The sequence below is a fragment of the Hypomesus nipponensis genome, chromosome 4 (genome assembly GCF_054491055.1).
Source record: "Hypomesus nipponensis isolate SF chromosome 4, ASM5449105v1, whole genome shotgun sequence".
Lineage (NCBI taxonomy): Eukaryota > Metazoa > Chordata > Actinopteri > Osmeriformes > Osmeridae > Hypomesus > Hypomesus nipponensis.
In genome coordinates, this window is record NC_140364.1 from 9,140,609 (window position 1) to 9,152,793 (window position 12,185).

At 45.2% G+C, this 12,185-nt stretch overlaps 2 protein-coding genes across 6 annotated transcripts; both read right to left on the bottom strand.

Annotated features, from left to right (window-relative positions):
- Window positions 1–10: 10 nt before the first annotated feature.
- Window positions 11–3,429, bottom strand: LOC146295391 (elongation factor 1-alpha-like). Its single transcript, XM_084696265.1, has 8 exons — window positions 3,275–3,429; window positions 2,340–2,494; window positions 1,858–2,037; window positions 1,474–1,770; window positions 1,216–1,366; window positions 866–1,122; window positions 542–776; window positions 11–444 (listed from the first exon to the last, which is right to left on the bottom strand). The coding sequence occupies exons 2-8, from the start codon at window positions 2,481–2,483 to the stop codon at window positions 320–322; spliced, it is 1,389 nt and encodes a 462-aa protein (XP_084552391.1). The 5' UTR covers window positions 2,484–2,494; window positions 3,275–3,429; the 3' UTR covers window positions 11–319.
- Window positions 3,430–6,743: 3,314 nt separating this feature from the next.
- On the bottom strand, window positions 6,744–12,124 carry LOC146295392 (sialin). 5 transcript variants are annotated; one of them, XM_084696259.1, is made up of 12 exons: window positions 11,983–12,124; window positions 11,532–11,615; window positions 11,160–11,275; window positions 10,514–10,734; window positions 9,934–10,167; window positions 9,619–9,793; window positions 9,397–9,515; window positions 9,056–9,217; window positions 8,673–8,805; window positions 8,218–8,365; window positions 7,923–8,013; window positions 6,744–7,782 (listed from the first exon to the last, which is right to left on the bottom strand). In XM_084696259.1, the coding sequence occupies exons 3-12, from the start codon at window positions 11,260–11,262 to the stop codon at window positions 7,615–7,617; spliced, it is 1,554 nt and encodes a 517-aa protein (XP_084552385.1). In that variant the 5' UTR covers window positions 11,263–11,275; window positions 11,532–11,615; window positions 11,983–12,124; the 3' UTR covers window positions 6,744–7,614. The 5 variants fall into 5 exon arrangements, with proteins under 5 accessions (XP_084552385.1, XP_084552386.1, XP_084552389.1 ...); XM_084696260.1 differs by having other exon boundaries at window positions 11,160–11,332; XM_084696263.1 differs by having other exon boundaries at window positions 11,532–11,573; window positions 11,983–12,104.
- Between the last annotated feature and the right edge of the window lie 61 nt (window positions 12,125–12,185).

The following is a 12,185-nucleotide window of genomic DNA, read 5'->3' on the forward strand; positions in this document are numbered from 1 at the left end:
AACGAGAAAATGTTGGTCAAGAAATTCAAAAGACCTTTATTAGTTACCAGCAGCTTTCTTGCCAATTACTTTGTGGCATCAACAGGCGCAGTTCTAAACCATTACCAACTCAAATTTTAACAAATTAAAGAGGCACTGTCATTCTAGCGACAACACCAAGGTTTTTTTATCCGTGTTGGGTTCTTTTCCTGCGAAAACTTTTGCGATGGGTTTTAATCAGCATTAACCAGTCCTTTAGTACAGAATTCAGGTGCCGAGGTTCTGCAAAATGTTGGGCAGCAGAGCCCGCGACCCGAGGGGCAACCTGTGGCAGCAGAATTCACTTTTTACCACCGGCCTTCTGTGCAGACTTGGTGACCTTGCCACCGGAGGCGGCCTTCTTGTCAACAGCCTTGATGACGCCGACGGCAACGGTCTGCCTCATGTCACGCACGGCAAAGCGACCTGTAACAGAAAATTAGTCAGCATCATGGCACAGCATGGGAATGAGCCGCTCATAATTTAGTTTGCATATAAGAGGGCAACAGGCAGAATAACTCACCAAGGGGAGGGTAGTCAGAGAAGCTCTCCACACACATGGGCTTCCCTGGGATCATCTCAACAATAGCGGCGTCTCCGGACTTGAGGGCCTTGGGATTGTCCTCAAGCTTCTTGCCGGAACGACGGTCGATCTTCTCCTTGAGCTCACTGAACTTGCAGGCAATGTGAGCTGTGTGGCAATCCAGAACGGGGGCATAGCCCTGGGAGATCTGTCCAGGGTGGTTCAGGATGATGACCTGGAAGGACATGATTCATAATCAGCACTCAACTCAGTGAAACACTTCCTGCGATCAAATAGTTTAAGCCATCTAAAAACGATGCCTACCTGGGCAGTGAAGGTGCCAGCAGCCATGGGAGGGTCGTTCTTGCTGTCTCCAGCCACGTTACCACGACGGATATCTTTGACGGACACGTTCTTGACGTTGAAACCAACGTTGTCACCGGGCATAGCCTCGGTCAGGGTCTCGTGGTGCATCTCCACAGACTTGACCTCAGTGGTCACGTTGGCGGGGGCGAAGGTGACGACCATACCAGGCTTCAGGGTACCAGTCTCCACACGGCCCACGGGCACTGTTCCAATACCTAGGAAGGAAACCAGCATCTCTCAATGTAGGCAGGCAACTGGCTTAAACTGCAAAATCCAGTTCAAATGGCTTCATGTCTCCCAATTCTTACCGCCGATTTTGTAGACGTCCTGCAGGGGGAGACGGAGGGGCTTGTCGGTGGGGCGGGATGGGGGCAGGATGGCATCGAGGGACTCCAGCAGAGTAACTCCACTGGCATTACCATCCTTGCGCTCAACCTTCCACCCCTTGAACCAGGGCATCTGTATTCAGGCAGGAATAATTGAATTAAGATACCATCAATCGCTGCACTAATGTATTGCCATGGCCAGTTGGACAAGGGTCATATTTGGCAAGGGTGAAAGCTTACGTTGCTGGAGGGCTCCAGCATGTTGTCTCCGTGCCACCCAGAGATGGGCACAAAGGCGACAGCGGCGGGGTTGTAGCCGATCTTCTTGATGTAGGTGGAGACCTCCTTGGTGATCTCATCGTAACGCTTCTGGCTGTAGGGGGGCTCGGTGGAGTCCATCTTGTTAATGCCGACGATGAGCTGCTTCACTCCCAGGGTGAAAGCCAGGAGAGCGTGCTCACGAGTCTGGCCGTTCTTGGAGATACCAGCCTCAAACTCACCCACACCACCAGCAACGATGAGCACAGCACAGTCAGCCTGTGAAGGAGAATACAGGATTAAGTAAGGACTAACTAAACCTGACAAATCTGGATAAATTCAAGAAGTTTTCAGCAACATCTTTACCTGTGAGGTACCAGTGATCATGTTCTTGATGAAGTCCCTGTGTCCAGGAGCATCAATGATGGTGACATAGTACTTGCCAGTCTCAAACTTCCACAGGGCGATATCAATGGTAATACCACGCTCACGCTCTGCCTTCAGCTTGTCCAGCACCCAGGCATACTTGAAGGAGCCCTTGCCCATCTAAGGGTGAAAACTACATTTGACATCCAGCACGGATAACTGACATTCATATATTGACCATTTTCCAAACATGTTAATTTGTATGGCAATCATGCTGGGTAGTGCCTGAGTTTTATTAAAACAAACTGCACAGTCATTTCCATTCATATGCAAGACCTAGCAAGCCACACCCCACTAGAGCGCGCACTCGATGCCCACACCCTACCGGCTTCAAGAGTTCAGAAAGGCATGTTAGAGGCGCCATCTTTAATCCAGCGAGCCGCGAACTTCACAAAGACACCGATCTACTAAAATCCGCTTACCTCAGCGGCTTCCTTCTCGAATTTCTCGATGGTTCTCTTGTCGATGCCCCCGCATTTGTAGATCAGATGACCTGTGGTGGTGGACTTCCCGGAGTCGACATGGCCAATGACCACGATGTTGATGTGGATCTTTTCCTTTCCCATTGTTTTAGTTTCTGAAATATGAGAAAACGACCATTAAAACGAGGCTCCTTAACGGGCAACTCATCTAACCTAGTTGTCGGTCATGAGACGTCCAACTGTAATGGCTAGCTAGTTCACTGGGCAGACCGCTAGAGCCAACTAAATTTGCAATAATAGTTTATTAGTTCATTTTAAATCCTGGGACAATGTGCATTCTCATTGTCGTATTCTGGTTATGATTACCGGGAACGAAAAACTCATCCAATTTAGTAAGGTGAATGAGTCATTATCTACTAGGCCTCAGTCGGCCATCAGCCAGACGCGACACGTGTTGTTGCTGGGCCACGTAGTGTTAAGTGTCAGAAAGACTCCGAAATATCCAAATGGAATTTAGCTCCCGATTCAACACTTGTCGTCGGAAACTTGGCAGTCGTTGAAAATGAAAATAAATTCCACTCTCCATCGTTTATCCGATTGCAAAGCATCCTTTGTTCGTTTTCCTCGGTTTCCCCCTCCCCCAATTCAAGTCAGATTTTACACAATTGCAGCAAGTTCGGACAAACTTATGTGGACAAGCCATCTTAATTGGATCATCAGAGTATATTAAAACTTGAGATCAGCTACATGCCATAGAACGCTCTCCAATCAAATCTACAGGTTGACCAATTACATAATCAACCATCAATAGTTCACCATCCATTCCGCCCAAGTTACGAGAAAACATGAATAAACGACATTCAACTCCACATACAGCTACCAAACTATGAAATAACACATTACATTTAAGACAACTTTTAAATAAGCGCACCTACCGGTGTTATTAGATCACACGGCCACTGCAGCTGCCCCCAGTCAGGTAACAGAAAGAGAAAGAAATGACGGTTGAGTTTGAGTTTTTATACAAGGGGAGGCGGCCTCGGTGTGCTGCACCCCCCACTTCCTATACCCCTCCCTAATCGAACCCGCAAATCACACATTTCAGCGAAAAGTTATGCCCGCCTGTCGTAATACGTCATGTTGTCGTAAGAAACCCGTACGTTGACTTATTAATTGCTAAGTGATGGTTTAGGATTGTCTACTACAGGTCTGGATTCATACATTGTCATTCGTCCTCAACATTTTCTAAAATTCAGTTTCACTGCTTTTGACAATATTTAAAGATGGAAATACTGTGTTTTCCAACGTTCTGCAATGAATACGTTCATAAACACATTTTATTGCATTGTCACCATGACCTTTCGTCATGGTGTTTAAATACATGCAATTCCCCAGGCTAGGATGCTATTCTGTCTTGTGACCAAAATGTTGTCCTCCAAATAAGTAATTAGATTCACATAACCTACAAATCAATTGATGTTTTCATTTTAAATCCATGTTTATCACAACAAGTGATTTTATTTTCTGTCTTTAGGTTTAATATCCAGTGACCAGATGACATCCTATCAAAAAGGTAACTTCATAGGATTTTCCTATAATTACTACTCAGGGGATGGGTTGGTTTATCCACAGGAGCATTGTCTAATCACAATCACTATTTACCATAGATAGGCCTGTCAACACAACAGGATTATTCAAATTATGTGATTTGCACCAGAACAGTGTACTGACAAGGTAGGACCCAGACTCATTGTTAGAAAAACCTTGAGGACACCTCTACCCCACACCCACATTCAAATGTAAACAAGGGCAAGCTGATTGAATAAAGTCAGTGGGGTAAGCACATATAGGCCTACTATATTCCAAAGGTTTTTTTTTTGTCTTGCCAGGAAAACAAAAGCAAAAGAATCAATCACGTGCTGGAGGTCAAGTTTATTTGACTATAAAGTGCAATTGTGGACACAACATCTAAAAATGTTAGCTGCTGATGGCGAGGTCATAGGGTCAGAGTCTGTGTCTGGTGGCAGACCTCCATCTCTGCCACATGCCTAGTTTAGAACAGCTGGCATCTCTCTGCAGCTCTTCCCGACTGGACCCCCCCCCCCCCGCCTCTCTTGTCCCCCTCCCGACAGCCTCACTCGTCCTCTCCCCAGCTCAGGTAATAGCCGCTTGGTTGGCTGGCAGCTGCTGCTTTCAATCAAGCTTCAGCTTAGTATATTATATAGTGAACGAAGGAGAGAAAGAGAGTGGGGGGTGTAAGGGAGAGAAGAGTACACTAGTAGTATCAGGAAATGAAAGCATGTGTACAACGGTACAATAGTAAAAATATAGATACTTTAGGATTCTGCCAGATATTTGATGGAAACCACATTCCTATGACAGATTCAAAGGCCACAGCTTATGTCCACAGACAAGCAATCACGGCAACCGTTTTCTACTCAAGGCTGCTGGTTTTGACAGACGTGAAGTCTTCTTCAAAATAAAGTTTGTTACCTCCAAAGGACAAGCCTCTCTGATCCTCACTAACCTGTATACAAGTTTCAGCTGTTGGGTATTTTAGGGGGGAGGGGAGACAGGGTTACTGCCCTTTTCCCTTTCAAGAGTTATGGTTAAGGTTCATTTGTGTCCAGCAAAAACATTTCTAAATGTTCATCAGGGGTATGGTGAAGAAACACACTGGGAACACAACTTCAAAATTTAAAGGTACGTGTTAGTCAGGAAAGGGTGGAGCACAGAAACTAGATCAGCAGGATTGACTTTCTTTAGTCTTCATTACGTGGATTTTAGGATTGTATTTGTCACATCAGACTGCCTGTATGGTAGAAACACCTGACTTCCATCTACAGAAGAGCGCATATAATGCAGACAAGTGTTTAGTATAAGTGTTTCAATGGGGAGTGATACAAAGAAAAAATCAAAGAAACAAAGGGAGAGAGTGAAAGGAAGGAGGTGAGTCCCAGAGGGTAGATAGTAAGATAGAGAAATGGGAAAAGAGGGAGAAACAGGACAGAGAGCGAGCAAGAAGAGGAAGCAAAGATACAGAGGTATGTGCCGCTAACTCAGAGGCATGGAGACGACGGCATTGGCATGAACCCAAGTTGAGCTCAGCTCTTAGGTTGACACACACACACACACACACACCTTAAGAGAGCAAGGAACTTGACCTGCTCTGGCTCAGAGGGAGATTGGAGACAGAATGTAGCTGTCCTCATGTCTGGCCAGGCCTCCCAAACACACACACACATTCCCCTCTGCCTCTGCTCCCAGATACATACTTTGGCTCACCAATTAGTTAGTTAGTTGGCTCACACTGGCCTATGAAGCTCACACAACCTTTGTTCGGTGCTAACTCGCTGTCACTGGCACAGTTGATGAGAAACACATGACTTGTGCCCCAGTGAGAGAACACACACACAGAACTGCAATGTTGCAGGGCTGGAAGGAAGTCTTATCAGACAGATTCTTCATACATGCTCACCAGTTTTGATGTGATTTAACATGGGCAAGCTACAGTTTAGTGCAACAGCTGGGATCTTATTTCACAGGCAGACTAGAACAGGAGAGGGTGGGCAGTGCTCCTTGTGAACAGAGTGACTTCCTGGCTGGAGTGTCAGTGTTGAGTCACGGGCTTGGCTTGTGTTTGTCAGCTACCAACAGCTCCCTGCTCAGTGTCTCTTTTTCTCCTTCACACACACAGTTGCCTCTGCCTGTATATGTTCCATCAGCACTCAGCCTTCCTCCCTCTTCTTACATAGCTTGGACTCAGAATCTGGAATCTGGTCTGAAAGGGAGAGTCTGAATTGAAATCATCAAAACTGATGCCCAACCCTGTCTCTCTTTCCGAGTGTCAAACAGGAAAGCTTGTCACTACTCAACATAGAATTGTATTATTACCCAATTAAAATCTGGATTTGTTCCTATCTTTCTATCTGAACTCACTTAAATATGCAAGTTTCCCCATCTCAGTGCTGAAAACATTTAAATGTATTCGCTTGCATCACAGTGCCTTCCCTCCCTCTGAGAACAGCAGGATGCCAGGGCTTGGGCTTCACACTTGCTAATTCAGTCCATTTGGTCAGTCTTTTCTCTGGATTGTTCCGAGACAGGTTGTGGAGGGAGGAGACGTTCTAACACATGCATATGGCCTTGAGCTACGAGTGTAGCTGTCTCCAGAAACCCAATTCAGTGTGAGGAATTGAGACTAAACATATAATTAATTGGTGGTAGGACAGACAATAGCAAAAATGACACCATAGTCTTGGCTGCTGGAATGTGTTGTGTTTGTGTACGGTCTCAAGGTCTCCTACACATTTATAATTTTGAATGGACAAATCCCTAAAGGCTACTCTGGAGAGTGTTTTGTACTGTTTTCATGCTTGAAATAACAGATTCCTGAAGTTTAAATTACAAATAGCAGTATTCCAACATTTAATTGGGCATATGTTTACATTAAATATTGTGAACATTAGATTAATCTTATTATAAATAGGTTTATTACACTGTCAAGTGTTATCAGAAGACGTTTTGTTTGTTTCTCTCTCCAAGGACAAAAACGCACATAAAACGCCCAGCGCCGGCAGGTTTCTATGCAAAAGCAAGAGTCTTTTCATGGTTCTGGTTGTCTCCACCGGCAGTCTGCGGTACCCCGCCCCCTCAACAATTACATCCGGATCACCAACAAAAATCTGATGCAAGATCCAAGCAAAACGGAAAGCAGAGAAAGTAATTATTCAGTGCCCTCTAGTGGCATAAAAACGGTACTTTCTAATTATGATTCTCATGGAATTGGAAAAATATGCGAATTTCTGCCTCCTTGTGGCGCCCAGACTGATACTTTCATTACTATTGCGGTACAAAACAATGGCCAAAACATAGACTGAATTATACGTAAATTTAAAGATGAATCACATTATCGTATGTCACACTCCAATGAGACACAGTATCAAATATTTAAATCAAAGTGCATACTGATACTGTAGGATTACATCATGTTATTGTGTGCACTTTGTAAAAAGGATTTTATTTATTTTTTATAATAGGAAAAGTACACAATATAAGAGTTGTGTAATTGGTACATGAGCTTCTTGTTTTCCCCATATAAAAGTCCAGGCTTCAGATAGGCTTGCTTGAAGTTCTCCAGCAGATGATGTCATTTTACCCTGACACATTTTCAGCTCAGACAAAGCTCAGAGATATCAGCTGGTAGAGAATGACCCATTAGGCCTACATCCACAGAGATCTTTTGGGAAAGTTACGCATAGTTGAGCCTACAAGGTCATGTTGAGACAAGTCGGCCTGAGTCCGCCTCAACGATGGCTTTCTCTTCTTCGGGCAGAGCCCACTTCTGGATCTTTCCGCTTCCAAACAGGGTGAAGATGAGCGCCCCGATGGCACTGATGCCAGCGGCTACGCAGAACACACTCCTCCAGCCTGCCACAGTGTGCTAGGAGGAGAGACCAGGAGTAGGAGGCACGGAGGGGGGGGCAAAGGACACATCGTTTTATGGGATTTACATCTATCTCCAATTATTTTCACAACTTGCTAATCTTAAAGATGAATTAATAAGTGTGACGTTAAGCTTACATCTTTGGTAAGGTAACCCACAGCAATAGGTGCCACAACCCCTGGGATGGTCCCGAAAGTATTGGTGATTCCCAGGAGCACTCCTGCGTACCTGTAGGGAGGTGTAGACATTCAGAGAGCTGATTGATGTCAGCATTTGTGTAGGTTTATGTGAGAGTGAGTGAACAAGTGTAATTCAGTGATGGATAAAGGAAACAATAACACAACAGGGATTACAAATAAAAAAGAAGAAACTTTCGGGACTAAGAAAATAACCAGAGGAGATTCAGATGGAGATGTGTCCAGAGACACCCACCGTGGGGCGATGTCTATCTGGTTGATGAATACCCCCGCAGCACTTGTTCCCCCAATAGTGGTAGAGAGGGTGAGGAAGGTCACAGCTAGTGTTCCACTGCACCCTGAGAAGCCCAATGCCACCAGGAACCCTGCTGGTAACAGCAGACCTGGAGTGACAATTAAAAGGAGAGAAAGAGAGAGAGAGATGGAGGGTGAGAGACAAAAGACAAAGGGAGAATAGATGAACTTGAGTGTTATATAATAAACACTGTCCCAACCACAGATAAAAATGTATTGTTTATGGATCCCAAAACAACACAGAAGGATAAATTGATATGCAAAAGGAGGATGCAAGATAACAGCACATTTCAGTTTTACAGTCTGGGTAAGGCCTAGACTTATACAGCCCATTGGTCTTTGTAACACTGCTTTTGTAACCACAGTCATACTCTTTCACAATAAAGGTCTCCTTGCCTGTAATAGTGAAGATCTTGCGAACGGCAGTGGTGCTCAATAGCTCCTTCTCCAGGAGACTGTCTGCTACTACGCCTGAGAGCAGGGAGAAGAGCCAAGCACCCAGGTATGGCAGGGCAGACAGAAAGGAATTCTGTGTTGATAAGAAAGGGAGATATTGAGTGAGATTGAGAGAGAGATTATTATTTTTGATTATTTGTGAAAGTTTGACAGGCTTGATTATTTTGGTCTGATCTTGTTGAGTACTTGTTTGCACATTAATATTGTAAGATATACATGGGAGTGGACAAGTGGAAAGTTTATGGAATATATATATTTTTTTATGGGACACTCAGTCTCTCTCGTTCTCTCTCTCCATCTCTGGTCTCCTGTGCATGTGTCACCTGTCGGAGGTCAAAGTGAAGTACGGTGTCCATGTAGGTGGGAAGGGAGGTCAGCAGGGTGTAGTACGACCAGTTGGCACACATCTGGGACAGAATGATGGCCCAGAGGGGTCCAGACAACAGCAGAGACAGCAGAGGTACAGACCAGCCATGAGCACCTCCCTGGGGATCGCAAAGAGAGACAAATAGAGAGACAAAAGGATGAAATAAGATGTGGGAGGAGAGGGAGGGGGGGAAGGGAAAGAAGGACTGTAAAAGAGTGATGCGTGAAAGAGAGCGTTGTTAAATACATGAATTGCCAAACCTAAGCTGTGAGCATCAAATAACGTTCTGTTTGCTACCTGGGGGCCTATAGTGTTGATTATGTAATCCTGTTCCTGTTTGCTGATTCGTGGGTGAGTCTGAGGCTTGTCTGATACCAGGATGAACCAGGCGACTGCCCAGAGACAACCTGCTCCTCCTGAACCACAGAAAGAGAGGAGAACATAAAGAGTGTGTGTGGCTTTGTATATTAGAGATTAAAGATCAGTGCCTCTATGAAACCAGGTTAGTGCCTTTCTCACCACATATGTAGAATACAGCAGGCCAACCCAGGCTGTGGCAGATAAAGCCTGTTAGGGGCAACGCAACAAAGGCCCCAAAGTTAGCCCCTGCCCCCGACAGGGTTATCAGGCGCGACCTCTCCAATGGCGGTGCCCAACAAGCCCACATGGCCATCATGGCTGGGAAGGTCACACCCTGTAGAAGGAACACTCACAGTTTAGAACTTAACTGTGTGAACAGTGTCTTTAGGAAAACCCTAAAGCCAACATGTCAATACAATTGCAGTTCTTGTCTATTGTAGGCCGACAACACATGGTGACATGATGACTTTTTACCTCTCCAAAGCCTTCCAGAGCCCGAAGGGCAAACAGCCAGGAGGCCCCCATCTGGGCGGCCAGGGGGGTGAGGAGGGTGAGGGCGGCGGTGCTCAGCACCCCTCCTCCCAGAAACTTGCTACCGCCGTAGTGGCCCGCCAGGTAGCCCCCAGGGATCTGGGTGAACAGGTAGCCGAAGAAGAAGGCTCCCAGCAGCCACCCCTGAGTCCCTGAGTCCCAGGAGTACTGGGGAATCTGGGGGAGGGAGGGAGGAGAAACAGGAAGCGAGGATGGAGGAGGGTAAGAAAGGTTGAGACATGGAGGAGAAGGCGTGGAGGATGGAGGAATGTAGTGAGTGATGGATAGGGAAAAAAGGAGGATATGGGAGTGTGGAGGGACAGAAAGACGTTGTGAGGGTGGGAAGTGTGTGTGTGATGAGAGAGAGAAACAAAGGTGAGAAAAAAATGAAAGAAAATGAACTATGTTTCATGTCTAAGTTATCTGTCACTATCTCCATGCACCGTATCCAAATCTAATTATGGATATATAGTGTTGGTTTAAATACAAATTTGTGTGGTTGACTCCATTTTTGTTTCCTCACCCCATCTGGTTGGTCTGGGCTCGGACTACTGTTGGAGAAGCTGTGGGAAGGCACCGGACACTCGTGTCTTGCCGTGCCGTTGAGTGTCGGCTGGCTACGGGTTTCATTCACCATGGCTACCATGGCAACGCTGAGGTTGACGCGGAGACCGTAGACGACGGAGAAGCCGAAGAACATCATGACGGCGAGGTTGAGGCGGGTGGAGCAGCATTGAGGATGTACTGTGGTTACACAAGATGACAGCAGACATTGAATGTACATTGTCTCAGACACACACAGCACTGCTACACACTAACGCACACAGCAGCATGCTTCCGCAGAGTCTACAAACACATACTGTAAGCTTGCACTTCAATTTACATGTAGTCATTTAGCAGACGCTCTTATCCAGAATGACGTGACTCGCAACCTCATAGTCATGTCATGTGTGGTTATACAGTCCTACACCATAATAACTGCATATCTACTTCTAGCTGCTGTGTAACTATCCATGACAATTTGCACTATAACCTTGACTCTTTTAGAACTGCCCAAGTCAGCAACAGTGTATCATATGATCAATGGATGGAAAAGATAACATTGGGCTTCAAGCACATGGACTTCTGGAAAAATTATGCCAATAAAAGCAAGTAGAAGAGGGACAGACCAGATTCCAACCCCTCAACCGCTTCATCTTCCAGGAGGGGTTCGGTATCTCCACTCTGGTCCGAAAGGGCAGCATTGATGGAGTATCCATTTGGAAGAGCCATAGAATCCAGTCAGCTGGCAGCGCAAGAAAATTAGGTTTAGCCTAGAACCATGTCATGGAACCATAATGTCCTGGAGGAACATACGCACACACACACACACACACACACACGCACACACACTGCGGCATAAGGTGAATTACAAAACAAGTATGTGGTAGGGATTAACTGGATTGGGTCTGCCACACAGCTACATTTATTATTTGAAAACTTCATACTATATCATTTTAGTTTTATATATTTATTTTTTTCAATCTAATGTGTAAACTCACAATTAATAGATTTGTCAGCCTCTCCCTCCCCCACTTGGAATCCTGTATAAGCGGGAAGTCATTTCTTTGAGGCATGTGGCGTGACTGAAAGCAGATGTGAGCATCACCAAACTGCTGACAGTCTGTTGTCACACACACTCTTAAAGACTGGCTACCCTGAGTCGGCATCAGCTGATGATGGAGATGGATTAAAGCGAAATTGATGAGTAAAGTAATTTCTTCAAACTAGTAGGCCTACTTCTTTTCAGGTATTGCTTTCCACGAAGTTAACCTCTGATACTGTGAATCCACGGACATTGTATTGATATTCATAATTAACATAGGCTATAGAGTAAGCACAGTAGGATATATAATGTAGTCTACAACAACCCACGGACAACGCAATACATTTATAACAAATGAAAAATAATCATATGTTGCTCAAATAGTGAATACATCATGTATCACATACCTCTTACAGTCCGGATCAAAAGTGTTTCTTCCAGTTATACATTGCATGTAAGGTGTACATGCATAAACCTTCTGATGACTGGCATGGCAAAAACAGAACTGAGAGCTTTTGTGTTGAAACCATGCAACTATTGTGTTTACAATTTCCTCTGACCAAAAAACTATAGTCACGTGATTTTAAATGCCTAAGTCGACAACAGAAAG

Bases quoted from the DNA above. Each gene is read 5' to 3' on its own strand.
- LOC146295392 (XM_084696259.1), bottom strand. From the start codon at position 11,262: ATGGCTCTTCCAAATGGATACTCCATCAATGCTGCCCTTTCGGACCAG. The intron at 10,735-11,159 runs GTCTGTCCCTCT...GTGTAACCACAG, and splicing joins GGTTGAGGGGTTGGAATCTG to TACATCCTCAATGCTGCTCC. The intron at 10,168-10,513 runs GTGAGGAAACAA...TCCCTCCCCCAG, and splicing joins GCCCAGACCAACCAGATGGG to ATTCCCCAGTACTCCTGGGA.
- LOC146295391 (XM_084696265.1), bottom strand. From the start codon at position 2,483: ATGGGAAAGGAAAAGATCCACATCAACATCGTGGTCATTGGCCATGTC. The intron at 1,771-1,857 runs GTAAAGATGTTG...TCTCCTTCACAG, and splicing joins TGATCACTGGTACCTCACAG to GCTGACTGTGCTGTGCTCAT. The intron at 445-541 runs GTGAGTTATTCT...TTTCTGTTACAG, and splicing joins CTCTGACTACCCTCCCCTTG to GTCGCTTTGCCGTGCGTGAC.